Below are 21,004 nucleotides of genomic sequence, written 5' to 3'. Positions count from 1 at the left end.
AAGTGGTATACAATGCTAAAACCTTTACAGACATTTTCATTTAATCATCGCAGAAGTGTTGGGATGAGGAAGGTACAATTATGGACAATATTCTTCTCTATTGTTCATATTTTCCATATAAGCAAGCAATAGATTTTAAATCAGAAAAAAAAACAACAGATATGCACACACACAAATCTTTCTCTTTCTCTCCAAAATTGGGGTCACAATTTTATTTTAACATCCTATTTTTTTCATGTTGTTGTGTACTGTGGAGTCAATTGCAACTCATAGCGACCCTATATGACAGAGTAGAACTGCCCCATAGGGTTTCCTAGGCTGTAATTTTCAAGAGAGCAAATGGTCAGGTCTTTGCTCCCCTGAAGTGGCTGGTGGGTGTGAGCTGCCCAGCTCTTAACCTTTGTGCCACCAGGGCTCCTTTGGTTTTTCATGCATTGTTCTTATTTCATATGCAGATCTCCATGTCATTAAATAGTTTTTGAATACATGGCTTATAATAGCTCAATGAATTTATTCCTCTGCCACAGACCATTTAGGATAAATAATGGGCCATTTATACAAAATAATATTGTGGAGCCATAAAAGATCATGTTTTAAAGGAGTAGTTAATAACATGGGAAAATGCTCATGATATAAAAAAGGAAACTATGAAAGTATGAAATACACTATAATTTTGTAAAATAGAAGCATAAATTTATTAACTAGAGATAAATTAGGACTGCTAATATTTTGATGTAAGTATAGATGGTAAGACTAACGTTAGTTTCATCCTTTATTTCACTGAATTAAAAAATTTTTTCCACAATATCAGTATATTTCTTTTATGTTCAGGAAAAAAAAATCAGTACCAGGAAAGATCAGGTAGAAAACATAAAGAGTTTGGATCAAGATGGTGGACCGCACACAGCTTTTCTTCTCCAGTCTGAAATCCCTTAAGGAAAATTATTTGTATGTATAAACTCTGTGCGTGTGTGTGTTGGATATTATTAAAAACAAACAAAGTCTTTGTGAGGAATTCCTGCAAGATAGAAAGCAGATGGAGCAGCGCTGAAGGAGGCTGGCGGCGGGAGGCAGGCTGTTGGAAGGAAGGAGGAGGGGAGCCGGCCTGTCTGGCTCTGGTTTGAGGGAAGCGGTCTGGGAAGCCTGAGTCAATGAGGGAGTGTGCGCCTGTGTCTGTGTGGACTGAACGCAGGCGCGCGCAGACCAGCAGGGCTGGGGCGGGGGGCGGGGGGCGGGGCATAGGTGAAGGTGGGCGAATCCCAGAAGAGCAAAAACCGCCGCGCCGGAGGGAGTCCTAGCAGACTCGCGCTGCGAAACAGAGGCTCTGCCGGCTCTTCAGAGTCCGATCGCTGCCTGTACCTTTGCCGCTGCAGCCTTCTCTCTCATCCCTTGCCTGCTCTTCCTGTTGTTTCCTCCTCCACGGCCGTGCCGCATCCGCAGCAGCAGCGAGAACAAGAGCTCAGTTAAGTGGTCGATTCGGGGACTTGGGGTCGTGAATCAGGGCGGGCTGGAGGTGCGGACAGCACACCGCGAGCCCGCCATCTCCTGAGGCAGCCGCCACTGTTGCAGTCTTCCCTTCCTGGCGGGAGAGAAAGCACTGTCAACAGGCGCACGCCACCTGAGTGCCTGCAGCCAGCCTTAGAGCATTTCCACCAAGCCCGGTGAGAGCCTTGCGCTTGTGGAAGGGAGGACAGAAGAGGATTTTGAGATCCCGAAAAAAGATCTCATATTAAATAGTGTTCACTTTTTGTCAGCTTAATTGAGCAAGTGGCAGTTTTGCCCAAGCCCCCTACAAACCAAACCATGTCGCCCCCGACCGTGCCTCCGATGGGCGTAGATGGCGTGTCCGCATACCTGATGAAAAAAAGACATACCCACAGGAAACAGCGGCGTAAGCCCACTTTCTTCACCCGTAGGAACATCGTGGGCTGCCGCATTCAACATGGCTGGAAGGAAGGGAATGAACCAGTGGAGCAGTGGAAGGGCACTGTGCTCGAGCAAGTCTCCGTGAAGCCCACTCTCTACATAATCAAATATGATGGCAAAGATAGTGTGTATGGACTAGAACTTCTCCTTGATAAGAGAGTTTTGGCACTAGAAATCCTTCCTGAGAAAGTGCCAACTCCTCACATCGATTCACGCTTGGCAGATTCCTTGATAGGCAAGGCAGTGGGGCATGTGTTTGAGGGCGAGCATGGCACCAAAGATGAATGGAAGGGCATGGTCCTGGCTCGAGCCCCCGTGATGGACACTTGGTTTTACATCACCTACGAGAAAGATCCCGTCCTCTATATGTACACGCTGCTGGATGACTACAAAGATGGTGACCTGCGCATCATTCCAGATTCCAACTACTATTTCCCTACAGCAGAACGGGAGCCGGGAGAGGTGATAGACAGCCTCGTGGGCAAGCAGGTGGAGCACGCCAAAGATGACGGGTCCAAGAGAACAGGCATTTTCATCCATCAAGTCGTGGCCAAGCCGTCAGTCTATTTCATTAAATTTGATGATGATATTCACATTTATGTCTATGGTTTGGTGAAAACTCCCTAAATACATTGTGCTCTTTGCAAAAGTTCTGAAACTATTAAATGTAAAATGTTTCACGTTGCAGTGATTGTGTCCTTTTGAGAACAGTCTTGGTGTTAGAGATTCTGGAAAGTGAATAGTTTTACTGTGCCTCCAAATCTTACCTTGACTAGCTCCACGGTTTTGTCCTAAGTGTACTTTGGTACTTTTGATATCGTCTTGTCCTGTAATTGAAAATTTATCTAATAGAAAATTAACAGGTGTTCAAAACCATTGGAACAATGCAAAAGTAGATAAAGAAAAATTAATCAAGTAACTCCAGCCATCTCCCTCACCCCTTTCCCTCCCTTCTCCCTTCTCCCCAGGTAACGTGTTAAGAACTCTAAGCATATCCTTTCACATGTTTTTCCCATGCTCGAACAAAACATTTGCTGTTTTACTCTTCTGTATAAAAAAATGATAAGCCACATGGCATTTCTCTGTAATTGCTTTTCTCACTTGGCACAGCAGTGACATCCATCCTGGTCTGCAGCTGCATTTCACTCTCTCTCTCTCAATGGCTGCATGCACAGTACTCCATGGTTGTACCAAAAAGGTATTCAGTCATTCCTTATTGAAGATCATTTATGTTATTTTTTTTCCCCCACCATAACACTTCTGCAATACATACCGGCGCTTTCATTTCTATAGGTTAGATTCTCAGAAATGAGATTGCTGGGTAGGCGTATGTCTAATTTTAAGAAATACTACAAGGTCACCATCCAGAATGAAAGTGCCGATTTTCCAACATCCTCTCCAGCACTAGCTTTTTACTAATCTGAAGTGTGAAACATTATATTGTATTGCTTGTTACTTTAATTTGCTTTTACCTGACTCCCAAACCCACTGCCACGGTGACCCCCATGGGGTTTCCAAGGCTATAAATCTCTATGGAAGCAGACTGCCACATCTTTCTCCCGTGGAGCCACTGGTGGTTTTGAATCATCTGCCTTTCTGTTAGCAGTCAATCACTTTAACCACTGTGCCATCAGGTGTCCTTTACCTGACTCCAGTGAAGTTATTTCTTCATATGCATATTGACCATTTGGGCTTTTTTCTTTTGTGACTTGCCAATTCCTACCTTTTGTTCATTTTTCTATTAAATTGGTGAACTCTTCCTTATAAATTTGTAGGACTTCTTACTGTATGGTGCATATTAATCATTTGTAGCTCATATGTATTAGGATATTTTCATTAATCTTGGCTTTATTGATATCTTTTACTTTATAATTTTTTTAATTTTAGGCAGTCAACTCTCTTTTACTGCTTTTTTTATTTCCTGACTTTTTCAGATGGATGACCAAACCTTTTTTTTCAAAAAAATTATTATCATTACAGTTTAAATGTCTGATCTATCTGGACTTTATTTTTTTATATGGCATGAGATATAGGTCCAATTACACATTTTGTTCAAGTTGGCTACTTGAGTTCACATTCTTAAACCAATATCATATTATTTTAATTGTATTGACTTGACCATAAATTTTAGGATCTGGTAAAGCAAGTGCCCCTTCATTAGCTTTTTTTTTTTTTTAATACAATTTGTCTAGACATTCATTCTTTCATATGAAATTTAAAAGCATTGTTTTCCACGTTTAAAAATTCTATTGTCTTAACTGGAGTTGTATTAAATTTCTGCATTCCTGTTTGGCGGATTATTTTAACAATATTAATCCTTAAACTCAAGCAATTTGGTACATCATTAAAATATTTTTATTTGTTTTTGTGATTTTCTTCATATAGAGCCATTATTCATGCCTGAATATATTTTAAAGTATTTTTCAGGTTTTTTGCCACATTTTGAATTTTTTTCCCTCCTCATTTATCACTTGTTACCAGTAATACAGACAGCTTACACATTTTGTATTTTTATCTTCTATCTAGTCAGGTTACTAAAAAAAAAAAAAAATTTTTTTTTTTTTTAGTAGTTTACTAAATCCTCTAAATTACAGTGTTTTTTAATAGAATATTTTGGACTTTCTATATATACATTTTACCTGAAATTAGACATTATTTTTTCTAAAGTTTATACTGATTATTGTATTAGCTGTATTGTCCAAAATAATGCTGAATAGCCACAGACATGTCTTTCTTAATTTTTCATGGAAATGTCTTTAGTATTTCCTGTTAACATGGTATTTGCTCTTGGTTATTGGTAAATAGTTATGATGTTTAGGGAGTTTCTTCTATTCCTGTTTCATATAGCATTATTACTAGAAGTCACACCTAAGTTTTATCAAGTGTCTTTTTGGTGTCTGTTGATAAAACCATGTGATGTTTTTCCTTTAATTTGTTGATGTTTGATTTTGAACCAAATGTGTATTTCTGAAATAAGTTCTACTTGGTCATAGTATAATAATTATTTGCTACATTGCTGGATTTTATTTACCAATATTTTATTTAAAATTATTGCATTTACATACTTTTAAGTGTAAGTTATATTTTTTATCTTTCTTATACTGTCTTTATCAAGTATTGTTATTAAAGTTGTGCTAGCTTTAAAAAATAAATTGATGACTTTTCAATCTTTTCCTGTGGTCTGGAATAATTTAAATAGCATTAGAATTGCAGTGTTTGTATAATTGGAATTTTTTTAAAGCTAATTAGCACTAAAATATAAAACCATATAATCCTGGTAACTTTTTAATGTTAGATCGTTAGCTTTGTGATCTTTTCATTGGTAATTGGTCCATCCAAGCTTTGTATTAGAAAAAAAAATTTTATTCTTTGTGAAATACAAAGTTGTCTCATTATTATCAAGCTTCTTGATTGTGTTATTCAGATTCTTTATGTTCTTGATCATATATCAACTGTATCTGTCAGATTCTGAAAATGTAATAAAACCATCAGCTATAATAATGTTTTACATTATTTTTATTCTTTTTTAATCTGAAGAATTAAAACAGAATACACAAAAGCATGAAATATATATATATAATGCAGTGCCCTCGAGTTGATTCTGACTCATAGCGACTCTATAGGACAGAATAGAACTGCCCCATAGAGTTTCCAAGGAGCACCTGGCAGATTTGAACTGCCGACCCTAGGTTAGCAGCCGTAGCACTTAACCACTACACCACCGGGTTTCCGTATATATATACACATATATATAAAACACATGTTCACCTCCACCCAAGGTTAACTGATGTCAATATTTTGGCATATTTGCTTTAGATATAGATTTACGTTTTAAAGAATCAGAATATTACAGAAAATAAATCGCTTTTCCTGTACCAGCCCCCTTCCTTTGTCTCCAGAGGCAGAAATTATCATGAATTTGGAGTGAATCTTGTCCCTGTTTTATACATTTACTGCAAATATAACCATAAGCTATAATAATATTGATTTTTGTGTTTTTATGTAATTCTAACATAAACGGTAAACTTTAAACATGTGAAAATTATTATTTTGTTCTTCTTGTAGAGATCTATTTAAAATGGAATTCAACAAAAATAACAACCAATAATAGCACTGTCCTTAGAAAGCCAGTTATTGGCCCTAGCCATGGTCCTAGGGATTGAGTAAAAATTTGGAGCTTCCATTCTTGCTGGACTGGAGGCAGACAGCTACCACCCACCCCTGACCTCTAGGTCAGAAATGGGTCTTATATTGTTCCATGATGAGATCAGGTTCATCACTTGTCCTGACACTCAGGGGGAGGCTGGCTTTAGTTTGGACTTAGCACTGAACAAAACAAAAATGTTGCTTCCTTAGATAACAGAATATGCAGGTATGTGTTTATGTTTGCGTTTTTTGAAAATTTTTTAATGAAATTTTTATAAAATACCTTATAAAATATATTTGCATTTGTATAAAATGTTGCTTCCTAGTCCTTACTCCTCCCTGAGGCCCTAAATCCTGGACCAAGCTTTATATTGCTCCATAATGACATTGGGGTTATCATGGATATTGCCACACAGTAAAAGAGAGGCTCAGCCCTGACCTGGGGTCTGGTGATATATCAGCAAACTATCAAGACAAAATCCCTGTTGGGTGAGGGAACATGGTCACTACCACATTCCTGATCCTTAGGCCTTGTATAGTTTCATAGTAATTTGGTAATATCATACAACCTTCACTTATGGCAAAGTTTGGCCCTAGTTCTAACTATCCTAACTAGTTCTAACTATTCTAGAGGTTTAGGATATACCAGTAAACAAAATATAGAACTTATGTCCTGGTAGGAAGAACACAGAGAATAAATCAATGTATTCACGAACTACATCTTTATCTTCCTGGGTTCCTGGGCTAGAATCCAGTCTTAGATAGTTCTATGGTAATATTATTGCTGTCATGTCTGCTGGTTTTGAGTCAGAGGGAGTCCATTCTGCTTGGCTAGAACCAAGTATATTTTTGTTCCATGGTGATGTTGGGATACTGATGCTCTCACATCACATATACTGGAACTAAGTCAGAGGGGGCTTGCCTCTGGCCCTGGCACTGTTTCAGGAGTTGGAGAAATGTCCAGAAACAATGTCCTTGTTCCCACAATGCTGACAGTTTACCTTGTGTTGAGTGGAGACTGATTCCCAACACCACCCGCCCACATCTTTACATATATCAGGCTGTGATTAATGCTTTGGGAAAAAAAAATTAAGCAGGGTAAGTAAATAGAGTGATGCGGGTTGGGTGTGGGAGCATAGGTGGACAGAAAAGACAGGTGACATTTGAGTAGACACCTGAATAAAATGAGAAAGGAAACCATGTTGCTGATGCCTGCGATAATGTGCCTGGAAACTCCTGGTAACAGACTAGTGTTACCAGATTGGAAGTAAGCAAGGGAAGAGTGGTAAAAGATGAGATCAGAGAGCTAGTCAGGACCCAGATTCACATATAGTCTTATGCATTACTGTAAGGAGTTTGGATCTTAATCTGAGGGAGATGGGAAGTTACTGGTTTTGAGCAGAAACATGACTTGTGGTCCTTATATCACTCATTGAATAATCTTTTTTGAAATGCCTCAATCATTTTATCAAGATCTCATTTATGCTTGGTCTATTTTGTTCATTAGACTACTGGTCTTTTTTCCTCCTGAAATCTCTGGAGGGCCCCACCACCTGTGATTTACCTATGCCCTGGCTCTAACAGCTTTCTCACTGTGGCTCTTGGCTTTCATCAGATAAGGAGCTTGGTGACAAATGAAGTTAAACTGGGTATTCAAGCTTCCATATCTCCAGCATTCCACTGTATAGTCTTGAATGACGTGATTAAAATGTCAGAGACTAGAGCAAAGGATCCTATCTGGGAGGTTACAGCAGCAATTCAGACTGAAATTTTTAAGGTAATAATTTTAGAAATGAATATTAAGGAGCGAAGTAAAGACGAATTAACATTGTGACTAACTACGTAGAGAAAGTGATTACATAACAATCAGAGGCACCCAAGATTATGAGTTCTCTGCAGACAGCAGAGTTAAGGTACGAGAGTGGGCAAGATTTTAAGAGAGTGAGTTTAAAAGGAGAAAGCATAGGAGTAAAGGACTAAATTAGTAAATATAGGTGTAAAATGGCCCTCCTTTTTCTCTACTTTATTCTGTATCTGAACAGGCTCAAAACAAATGAAAGAAGTGTGAAACACTTATTTTGTCAGTTTGGTCATTATCTTGTTTAAAAGGATAGAAAGGTTTGTTATTAACTGAATTGGCTGATTATTTTACTGAATTAATTGATTCTTTTTTTAAAACAACAAAATTCACATTTTATTTAGATTGAAATAAACTGTACAAAATTAATTTTCTTCAGCAAAAATAACAGTATTATTTCTAGATAAACCACAAAACACTTATTTTTGTAGGTTTTACTTATAAATCAAGATGAGGCAGTAGATATACTCATGGAAAAAGACATAAGAAAACAGATAAATCAGTCGTTAGTGTCCATGGCCTCTGATTTGTCTTGACCGGGAAATAGAAGTGTTCAACACACACCTGCCAAAAAGTTTATGAAGGCGTAGGCTCAACAAAGGAATGTCAATAGCAGCAACCAGATGTGGAACAACAATAGTAAGCTTTTCCATTTGAACTTTAACTGTAACTTGTTCCTTTAGTTTCATTTAATAAAGACAAAATCTACACTGAAATCCTTGTTTGGCTGCAAGCTCACAGTTCGTCTCACTCTGATAATTTCCTTAACTGTCCATTACAGATTTTTAACAACATATTTAAAACCCCCACTAGTCAAAGATCAGTCTTGAGATTCACTGTAACGTTTTATAAAATGTATTCCTTCCTCCCACACCTCCTCAGAATTTATTTCTTAAAAGAGCTGTAACTCAATACCTGATAACTGGATCCACAGTGATAATAAATGTTAAAGTCTAAAATGTTTTGGAGCCCTGGTGGTGCAGTGGTTAAGAGCTCCACCAGCTGCTCCTTGGAAACTGTATGGGGCAGTTTTACTCTGTCCTATAGGGTCACTATGAGTCAGAACCAACTCAACACAAAGGCTTTTTTTTTAATGATTTAACTAAAATAATACCAGAGTTCCACAACAGAGACCACACAGAAACAAAATGTAGCACTTTCACAGCTGTCTTCTGGAAGAACAGATACATCTTCAAAGCATGATAGTTGAATAGGGGGCCATTTAAATAGGTACATTATCAATGCCTAATGTATTGAATTGGAGGCCTATAAACAAAGATATTCAGTGAGTTATTGGCCTACATACACCTTACAGCTTTTCCTCCAAATATCAAATAAAAAAGAAACCTATTTTAAAATAGTCTTAGGTATTTTCAGTAGTTTCTGGATTATCTGTAGGAAGCTCTGAAGTAATTGCATAGAGTTGATGTATCTGTCCACCATTAAATCCAGGTCATGTTTTACATCAAAATTTATGTTAAGCAAAGCCAAGTTACTTGACCTTTGATCTGTCAAAGTATTCCTCAGGTATGGTTTGAGAGGTTTTCTTCCATTTTCATATCGCTCATTCTCAACTTTCATCACAGGAAGTATACACAGGACCTTCAGCAATGCATAGACATTAGGAAAGAACTTGATGTCAGGCAGATGGAGGGCTTCATAAACAATGTACAGAAGTTCTATGTCTTTTGCTCCATTTTTCTACTTAATTCTCCAACAATGAAGCTTGGGTGACAGCATGTCAGGATTGGTTAAGTCAATTCTGTACATGTCAGCATGGTGTTCCTCCAACGTATTGAATTTGGGCTGTCCCATGACAGAGGATACCAGAGATAAGCATTTAAGAACTTTGAGGTGCTGTTCTGAGACTATATCTTTAAGTTTGTGAATAATGTTGTCCACTGTTGGGACACTTAGGGTTTCTTTATAGTTATTCTCAGAAGTTAGCTGACAATCCAGGTTACCTTGCTGAGCTCTGTGGGATTTCCCAGGGAGTTTCATTTGAATATCAAATTTGTTTGCCAAATTTGTGGCTTCCTCAAACCAAAATTCATGATAAACATCCAATATTTTCCCTCACTTAGTTCAGTGGATGCAGCACTGCAGTCAAGCTGCTGGCTGCAAAGAGGACATCATAGGTTTGACCTGGAGATTTTTCCCGAAAGCTCTTGTAAAAGATAGGCCATTTTTAAGAACAACAATGGTAACAATGAAATAAAAATCTGTTATTGCACATGTTGTTACCTGCCATCACTTCAGTTCCAACCCATAGTGACTCTATGTACAACTGAAAGAAACTCTGCCAGGTCCTATGCCATCAACACAATCGTTATGCTTGAGCTCATTGTTGCAGCCACTGTGTCAATCCATCTCTTTGATGGCCTTCCTCTTTTTTGCTGATTCTGTACTTTACCAAGCATGATGTCCTTCAGGTAATGTGTCCAAAGTATGTGAGACATAGTCTCTCTATCCTTGCTTCTAAGAAGCATTCTGGCTGTACTTCTTCCAAGACAGATTTGTTCCTTACTGCACTATAGAGTACAAATGCCCCCCCAGCTATACAGTTATTTCATCTAATATACATGTCATTTTTTATATCAACTAAAAAAAAAACAAGTGCTTGCAGGAGGTTTACTAAAATTTCTAAAGCATCATGCCTGCCTGTCTATTGAGAATGGCAAATTTCCCTTAGTTCATTACCCCTTCCTTCATTGTTCTAAAAAGGACAGAAATTACATTGGTGATCGATGGGAAAAAAGAACAAACTTCCTTGTTTCCAATGCCATAAAGCAAGCCTTAACAGAATCCAAAACACCAAAATATTACAAAGCATCTTTTCTAACTATAAAAGCATAAAAGTAGAAGTCAATAACAGAAAAAAACAAGGAAAAAAATCAAATACACTGAGACTGAATAACATCCTGCTCAAAAACTGTTGAGTTATACAAGAAATTAAGGACAGAATAAAGAAATTCATAGAATCAAATGAGAATGAAAACACATCCTACCAAAACCTTTGGGACACAGCAAAAGCAGTGCTCAGAGGCCAATTTAAACCAATAAATGCACACATTCAAAAAGAAGAAAGGGCCAGAATAAACACATTACCCCTACAATTTCAACAAGAAGAAAAGAGCACCAAAAGAAGCTCTCGGGCACCAGAAAAAAGGAAATAATAAACATTAGAGGGGAAATAAATGAAACAGAGACTGGAAAAACAATTTGAAGGAGTTAATGAGACCAGAAGCTTGTTCTTTGAAAAGATCAATAAAATACGGTAAACCATTGGCCAAATGACAAAAGAAAAACTCAACAGGAAGCAAATAAACCAACAAGAAATGAGATGGATGATATCATAACAGACCCAACTGAAAAGAATCATAACAGAATATTATGAAAACTTGTAAGTCAACAAATTTGAAAACCTACAGGAAATGGGCAAATTTTTAGAAACACTACCTACCTACAGTAACACAAACAGAGATAGAACAACTAAATAAACCCATAACAAAAGAAGAGGTTAAAAAGGTAACTAAAAAGCTCCCAAGAAAAAAAGCCCTGGCCCTGATGGCTTCACTGGAGGATTCTACCAAACTTTCAGAGAAGAGGCAACAACACTACTACTAAAGGTATTTCAGAGCATAGAAAAGGATGGAATACTACCAAACTCATGTGAAGCCAGCATAACCCTGATACAAAAACCAGGTAATGCACCACACAAAAAAAGAAAATTGCACACCAATATCTCTCATGAACATAGATGCAAAAATCCTAAACAAAATTCTAGCCAATAGAATTCAAGTACATTTCCATAACATAATTCACTGTGACGAAGTGGGATTCATACTAGGTATGCAAGGATGGATCAGCATTGGAAAAACAGTCTATGTAATCCATCACAGAAATAAAACAAAAGACAAGAATCACATGATATTATCAATTGATGCAGAAAAGGCATCTGACAAAGGTGAACACCAATTCATGATAAAAAATTCTCAGCAAAATATGAATAGAAGGGAAATTCCTAAACATAATAAATGACATTTCTACAAAGCCAACAGCCAACATCATCCTAAATGGAGAGAGTCTGAAAGCATTCTCTTTGAAAATGGGAACCAGACAAGGATGCCCTTTACCACCACTCTTATTAAACGGTGTGCAGGAGGTCCTAGCTAGAGCGATTAGGCTAGAAAAAGAAATAAAGAGCATCCAAGGTGGTAAGGAAGAAGTAAAATTATACTTATTTGCAGATGATACACAGAAAACCCCAAAGAATCCACAAGAAAACCACTGGAAATAATAGAATATTTCAGCAAAGTGTCAAGACACAAGATAAACATACAAAAATCAGTTGGATTCTTCTACACCAACAAAGAGAACTTGGAAGAGGAAATCACCAAATCAATAGCATTTACAACAGTCCCCAAGAAGATAAAATACTTAGAAATAAATCTAACCACAGACTTCAAAGATTTATACAAAGAAAACTACAAGACACTACTGCAAGAAATCAAAAGAGACCTACGTAAGTGGAAAACATACCTTGCTCATGGATAGAAAGACTCAACATGGTGAAAATATCAATTTTACCCATAGCAATCTAAAGATACAATTCAATCCCGATCCAAATTCCAATGACATTTTTTAATGAGATGGAGAAAAAATCGCCAACTTTATATGGAAAGGGAAGAGGCCACAGATAAATAAAGCACTGCAGAGGAAGAATAACAAAGTGGGAGGCCCTTAGACTACCTGATTTTAGATCCTATTATACCACCACAGTAGTTAAAACAGTCTGGTACTGGTACAACAGCAGATACATAGACCAATGAAACAGAATTGAGAATCCAGACATAAGTTCATCCACCTATGAGTAGCTGATATTTGACAAAGGCCCAAAGTCCATTAAAAGGGAAAAAGACAGCCTCTGTAACAAATGGTGCAGGCATGCCTGGATATTCATCTGCAAATAATGAAACAAGGCCCATACCTCACACCATGCATGAAAACTAACTCATAAAGGATCAAAGACCTAAGTATAAAATCTAAAACTATAAAGATCATGGAAGAAAAAACAGGGACAACTCTAGGAGCATAAACAGAATACAAAACGTTACTAACAAACACCAGAAGAGAAACTGGATATATGGGAGTTCCTAAAAATCAGACACTTATGCTCATCAAGACTCCGCCACAAGAGTAAAACGACAACCTACATACTGTGAAAAAATTATCTATGACATATCCGATCAGGGCCTAATCTCTAAATTCTACAAGATACAGTAAAACTTCAACCACAAAAAGACAAATAACCCAATTAAAAAATGTGAAAAGACTGCTGCACCATAGTTGAGCAACTGGCCCTGCCCATTGGACCAAACCAAGCCAAACCTGTAGCCGTCGAGTGGATTCCAACTCATAGCAAACATATAGCACAGAGTAGAACTGTCCCACAGGGTTTTTTTTTTTTTTTTTTTTTGCCAGAGGTTTACTTAATTTTTTTATTTTTGAAGATACATTTTTTCTTTTTTGGTGTTTTTATAATTTTTGTTGTGCTTTAAATGAAAGTTTACAAATCAAGCCAGTCTCTCACACAAAAACTTATACACACCTTGCTACACACTCCCAATTACTCTCCCCCTAATGAGACAGCCCACTCTCTCCCTCCACTCTCACCCACAGGGTTTTTAAGTAGTGCCTGGTGGATTTGAACTGCCAACGTTTTGATTGGTAGGCATGGTTCTTAACCACTATGCACCCAGGGTTTCTGCCCATTGGACAAGGAGGTGAAAAGTATCAGGACCACAGATGAGTAAACAACAAAGAACACAGAGCCTGACTGCTCAGACATAACCAAATAAAACAAAACAGAAGTATAATCAATAAACAAAGGAAATAACTACTGAATGTCCCAAAGACATCAGACAATATCAAAACATATTAAAAAACAGGATTGGATGGTTCCGGTAGCTGTCCAAAATAAAACACCAGATGATTTTCTAGTAGAAGAAAAGGCACTAGAACTACCTGATAGGGAATTCGAATCTCTAATATTCAGAGCTATCCAAGAGTTGAAGCAAAAAGCAGACAAAAATGAGGAAAAAATAAACAAACTCATGGAAAAGGCAGACAAACTCATGGAAAGTACAGACCAAAAAATGGAAGAATTTAGGAAAATAATACAGGAACAAAATACCGAAATAAATTCACAAACAGAAATCATACAAAATCAACAATAAGAAATCCAAAAGATTAAGAAAAAAAAAAAAAAGATTTTAGAAATGGACAGTGTCAAAGAAGGGCTGAGAGACAGGTTTGAAACAATGGAAGACAGGATCAGTGAAGTGGAAAGCAAACACTTAGATACAAGTCTGTTTGAGGAAAAATCAGAAAAAAGAATGAAGAAAAATGAAAAAACCCTGAGAAATATGTGGGATGCAATCAAAAGCAAAAATTTGCTAGTGACTGGAGTTCCAGAACAGGGGGAGAAACAGAAAACACAAAGAGGATCATTGAAGAATTGCTGACAGAAATCTTCCCTAATATCATGAAAGATGAAAAGGTGACCATCCAATAAGCTCAACGAACCCCATATAGGGTAGAAGCCAAAAGAAAATCACCAATGCATATCATAATCACACTTGCTAAAAACAAAGACAAAGAAAAAATCTTGAGAGCAGCTCAAGAAAAACAAAAAGTCACATACAGAGGAGAAATAATAAGACTAGGTTCTGATTATTCGGCAGAAACCATGGAGGTAAGAAGTCAATGAGATGACATATGCAAAACCTTGAAAAAATTACCAACCAAGAATAATATATCCTGCAAAACTCTGGTTCAAATATGATGGTGGAATTAGGACATTTACAGATAAATAGAAATTAAGAGAATATGTAAAAATGAAGCCAAACTTAAAGGAGTCCTTCAGTATGAGAACAAACAACATCAGACCACAGCCTCAATCTAGGACACAAGATTCTACCAGCCAGATACCAAGCTAGGAAATGAACTCTCAAGGACTATCCAAAAACAAAAGAGTTATAACAGGGAATGAGAGAGCTTAATCTGTAACTGACAACAGTGACAGAACAATAAAAGAGGGAGTAAATGGTGTAGGTATAGAACTTTCTAATGGAGAGGAAGGCAAGGCAACACCAAGTAATAGACTGGTTCAAACCTTGGAAGATAAGGGTAAATTTCAAGGTAACCACAAAGAAAGTTAATAAACTTACTCATCAAAACAAAGAAGACAAACATAAAGCCTCAACAAAAACAAAATCTACACCACTGACTGCTCTGACAGGGATCACAGTAGAGGGTCCCGGAGAAGTGGGGGAAAATGTAGAGCCAAATTCCAACTCAAAAAGAAAGACCAGACTTGCCGGCCTGACAGAGACTGGAGAAACCCTGAGAGTTATGGCCCTCAGGCACTTTTTCAGCTCAGTAATGAGGCCACTCTTGAGGTCCACAGTTCATCCAAAGATTGAACAGACCCATGCAATAAAACAAGACTAAAGGGGCACATCAGCCTTTGGGTGGGACTGGAAAGTAGGAGGGAATAGGAAAGCTGGTAATAGGGAACCCAGGGTTGAGAAGGGAGAGTGTTGACATGTCATGGGGTTGTTAAACAATGTCATACAACAATGTGTGTACTGTTTGACGAGAAACTAGTTTGTTCTGTAAACCTTCATCTAAAGTTCAATTTTAAAAAAACAAAATCTACAAAAACAAAAGAAAGGAAAAAGATATCCACAAAAAGAAAATAAATAAATAAATAAAATTAAAAAAGGAATTCAGCACAGGAGAGTAAAAGGAACAAAGAAAACATAAGCACCACAAAGAAAGCACTATAAAATGACAGCAATAAACTCACACCTATCAATAATTACACTGAATGTAAATGGCATAAATGCACCCATAAAGAGACAGTGACAGAATGGATTAAAAAAACAGGATCCATCAATATGCTGTCTACAAGAGACACACATTAGAAACAAAGATGTAAATTTGTTAAAAGTCAAAGGATGGAAACAAAACATATCAAGTAAATAATTTCCATAAAAGAGCAGGGGTGGCAATACTAATCTCAGATAAAATACAAAATCCACCACAAAAGACAAAGAAGGGCACTATATAATGATTAAAAGCACAATCCATCATGAAAACTTAACCATAATAAGCATCTATGCACCCAATGACAGGGCCCCAAAATACATAAAACAAACTGACAGTACAGAAAAGAGAAATTGACAGTTTCCACAATAATAGTAGGAGACATCAGCATACGACTCTCGGAAAAGAACAGAACATCTAGAAAGAAACTCAACAAAGATACAGAAGAGCTAAATGGCACAACCAGCCAACTTGACCACATAGACATATATAGAACGCTCCACCCAACGGCTGCAAAGTACACATTCTTTTCCAATGTCTATGAAATGTTCTCCAGAATAGGCCACATCTTAGACCATAGAGCAACCCTCAACAAAATCCAGAACACTGAGATAATACAAAGTGTCTTCTCTGACTACAACACCATCAAAGTAGAAATTAACAACAAGAAGAGCAAGAAAAAAAATCAATGACTTGTAAACTGAGTAACACCCTTCTTAAAACCCAAGGGTAATATAAAAAATCAGATTTGCAATTAAAAAAATCCTAGAATCAAATGAGAATGAAAGCACATCATACCAAAACCTTTAGGACTTAGTAAAGGCAGTGATCAGAGGTGAATTTATAGCAGTAGATGCACACATCAATAAAGAAGACAGGGACAAAATCAAATCATTAGCTGCACAACTTGAATGAATACAAAAAGAACAGGAAATGAAGCCCACAGCCACCAGAAGAAGGGAAATAATAAAGGTCACAGCAGAAATAAATGAAATAGAGAATAGAAAAACAATAGGAAAAATCAACAAAACCAAAAGTTGGTTCTTTGAAAGGATCGACAAAATCAACAAACCAATGGACAAAACTGACAAAAGAAAAACAGGAGAGGACCCAAATAACCCAAATAAGAAATGAAATAGGGGATATTACAACAGCCCAAAAACAACAGACCCAACTGAAATAAAAAGGATCGTTAACAGAGTATTATGAAAAAGTATACTCCAACAAATTTGAAAACCTAGAGGAAATGGACAAATTTCCAGAAACACATAACCTACCCAAACTAACCCAAAATGATGTTGAAAATTTGAACAGAGCCATAACAAAAGAAGAGATGGAAAAGATAATTTTAAAAAACTCCCAACAACTACAAAAAAAGCCCTGTCCCATATAGCTTCACTGGAGGATTCTACTAAACATTCAGAGAAGAGCTTATGCCAGTGCTGCTCAAACTATTTCAGAACCTAGAAAAGGAAGCGATACTTCTGAATTCGTTCTATGAAGCCAGCATAATCCTGATACCAAAACCAGGCAAAGACAACAAAAAAAGAAAAGAAAAGAAAAGAAAATTACAGACCAATATCTCTCATGAATATAGATGCAAAAATTCTCAACAAAATTCTACCTAATATAATTTGGCATCATATTAAAAAAAATATGCCATGGCCAAGTAGGATTCATACCAGGTATGCAAGGATGGTTCAACACTAGAAAATCAATCAGTGTAATCTCCCACATAAATAAGTGGAAAGAAAGGAATCACACGATCATCTCAATCAACACAGAAAAGGCATTGGACAAAGTACAACACCATTCCTGATAAAAACTCTCAATAAAATAGGTATAGAAGGGAAATTTCTCAACGTAATAAATGGCGTCTACTCGACGGGTTTTGGATGCAAAACAAACGGCCAACATCAATCTCAAAGGAGATAAACTGAAAACATTCCCGTTGAGAACAGGAACAAGACAAGGATGTCCTTTATGAGGACTTCTATTTAACATTGTGTTGGAAGTTCTAGCTAGAGCAATAAGGCAAGAAAACTAATTAAAGGGCATCCAAATTGGTAATGAAGAAGGTAAACTGCCCCTATTTGTGGATGACATGATACTATTCATAGAAAAGCCAGAAGACTCCATGAGAAAACTACTGAACTAATAGAAAGATTCATCAGAGTATCAGGATAAAAGGTAAACATATAGAAATCAGTTGGATGCCTATTAACTAACAAAGGGAATGATGAAAAGGAAATCACAAAAAGAGTACCATTTATAGTAGCCCCGAAAAAAATAAAAACTTAGGAATAAATCTAACCAGGTATGTAAAGGACCTATACAAAGAAAACTACAAAACAATACTGCAAGAAACCAAAAGAGATCTACATAAATGGAAAAACATGGATGGGTAGACTCAACATTGTGAAAATGATAATTCTACCCAAAGATATTTGCAAATACAATGCAATACCGATCCAAATACCAACAACATTCCCTAAAGAGGTGGAAAAACTTATCTTTATCTTTATATGGAAAGGGAAGAAGCCCCAGATAAATAAAGCACTATTGAAGAAGAATAAAGTAGGAGGACTTGCACTACCTGACCTCAGAACTTACTATACAGCTACGGTAGTCAAAATAGCCTGGTACTGGTACAAGTACAGATACATTGACCAATGGACAGAATTGAGAACCCAGATGTAATTCCATCCACTTATGGTCATCTGATCTTTGCCAAGAACCGAAAGTCCATCATACGGGGAAAAGGCAGTCTTTTCAACAAATGGTGCTGGCACAACTGGATGTCCACCTGCAAAAAGAGGAAACAGGACCCATACATCATACCATATATAAAAACTAATTCAAAGTGGATGAAAGATCTAAATATAAAGCCAAAAATTATGAATTTCATAGAAGAAAAATAGGATCAATTCTACAGGCCCTAATACACATCATTAATAGGATACAAATTACAACAAATGATGCACAAACTCCAGAATATAAGCCCAATAACTGGGATCTTCTAAAAATTAAAGACTGTGCTCATCAAAAGACTTCACCAAAAGTTTAAAAAGAGAACCTACAGACTGGGAAAAATTTTTTGGCTATTACAAATCAGAGAAAGGTCTACTCTCGAAAATATACAAGAAAATCCAACACCTCTACAACAAAAATAAATAATTCAATTAAAAAACAGGCAAAGTAAATGAACAGGCACGTCACCAAAGAAGACATTCAAGCGGCCAACAGACATGAAGAAATGCTTACGATCACCAGCCATTAGAGAAATGCAAATCAAAACTACAATGAGATAGCATCTCATCCTGGCATTACTGGCATGAATCAAAAATATAGGAAATAACAAATGTTGCAGAGGCTGCAGGGAGATCGGAACACTTATGCACTGCTGGTGGGAATGCAAAATGGTACAACCATTTTGGAAAATGATATGGCTCTTCCTTATAAAGCTAGAACTAGAAACACCATGTGATCTAGCAATCCCACTCCTAGGAATATATCCTAGAGAAATAAGAGTTGTCACACGAATAGACATATGCACACCCATGTTCATTGCATCATTGTTCACAATATCAAAAGATGGAAAAAACCTAGATGGCTATCAACAGATGAATGGATGAACAAACTGTGGTACATACACACAATGGAGTATTACACAACAATAAAGAACAAGGATGAATCTATGAAGCATCTCATAAAGTGGATGAATCTGGAGGGAATTACACTGAGTGAATAAGTCAATCACAAAAGGAGAAATACTGTATGAGACCACTACTGTAAAAACTCATGAAAAGGTTTACACACAAAAAGAAACAATCTTTGATGGTTACGAGGGAGGGGAATGGTGAGGATGGAAAAACACTAAATAGACAATAGATAAGTGGTAACTTTGGTGAAGTGTAAGACAGTACACAATACTGGGATTGAGCACAACTTGTACAAGGCAAGGTCACGGAAGCTCCATAGACACATCCAAATTCTGTGAGGGATGGAATCAGTGGGCTGGGGGCTGTGGGGACCATGGTCTTGGGGAACATCTAGCTCAATTGGCCTAACATAGTTCATAAAGAAGATGTTCTACATTCTACTTTGGCGAGTAGCGTCTGGAGTCTTCAAAGCCTGTGAGTGACCATCTAGGATACTCCACTGGTCTCATCCCTTCGGGAGCAAGAAACAATGAAGAAAGCTAAAGTTACAAAGGAAACATTAGTCCAAAGGACTAATGGACCACATCTACCACGGCCTCCACTAGACTGAGTCCAGGACATCTAGATGGTGCCCAGCTACCACCACGGACTGCTCTGACAAGGATCACAATAGAAGGTCACAGACAGAACTGGAGAAAAGTGTAGAACAAAATTCTAAATCAGAAAGACGAGACTTGCTGGCCTGACAGAGACTGGAGAAACCCTGAGAATATGGCCCCCGTACACCCTTTCAGCTCAGTAATGAAATCACTACTGAGATTCACCCTTTAGCCAAAGATTGGACAGGACCATAAAACAAGATGAGACTAAAGGGGCACATCAGCCCAGGGGCAAGGACTAGAAGGCAGGAGGGAACAGGAAAGCTGGTGATAGGGAGCCCAAGGTTGAGAATAGAGAATGTTGACATGTCATGGGGTTGTTAACCAATGTTATAAAACAATATGTTTACTAACTGTTTAATGAGAAAATAGTTTGTTCTGTAAACCTTCGTCTAAAGTACAATAAAAAAAGGAAAAGAAATGGGCAAAAGATATGAACAGGCACTTCACCAAAGAAGACTTTCAGGTGGCTTACAGATTCATGAGAAAATGCTTATCGATCATTAGCCATTAGAGAAATCCAAATCAAAGCTAAAATAAGATACCATCTCACACCAACAAGGCTAGCATTAATCCAAGAAACACAAAATAATAAATATTGGAGAGGTTGTGGAGAGACTGGACACTTATACACTGCTGGTGGGAATGTAAAATTGTCCAACCACTTTGGAAATCTATTTGGCTGTTCCTTCAAAAGCTAGAAATATAACTACCATACGATCCAGCAATTCCACTCCTTGGAATATATCCTAGAGAAGTAAGAGCCGTCCCACAAATAGACATATGCACAGCCGTGTTCATTGCAACACTGTTCACAATAGCAAAAAGATGGAAATAACCTACATTTCCATCAACGGAGG

General features: G+C 37.3%; 1 protein-coding gene across 1 annotated transcript; it reads left to right on the top strand.

The window, feature by feature from the left end:
* The first annotated feature begins 1,545 nt into the window (after positions 1 to 1,545).
* On the top strand, positions 1,546 to 2,553 carry SPIN4 (spindlin family member 4). Its single transcript, XM_049872999.1, has one exon. It carries the CDS (start codon positions 1,804 to 1,806, stop codon positions 2,551 to 2,553), a length of 750 nt encoding a protein of 249 aa, XP_049728956.1. The 5' UTR covers positions 1,546 to 1,803.
* The last annotated feature ends 18,451 nt before the right edge of the window (positions 2,554 to 21,004 follow it).

This window comes from Elephas maximus, chromosome X (assembly GCF_024166365.1).
Source record: "Elephas maximus indicus isolate mEleMax1 chromosome X, mEleMax1 primary haplotype, whole genome shotgun sequence".
Taxonomy (NCBI): domain Eukaryota; kingdom Metazoa; phylum Chordata; class Mammalia; order Proboscidea; family Elephantidae; genus Elephas; species Elephas maximus.
Note: the sequence above shows the minus strand (reverse complement) of the source record. Positions and strands in the feature narration are given on the sequence as shown.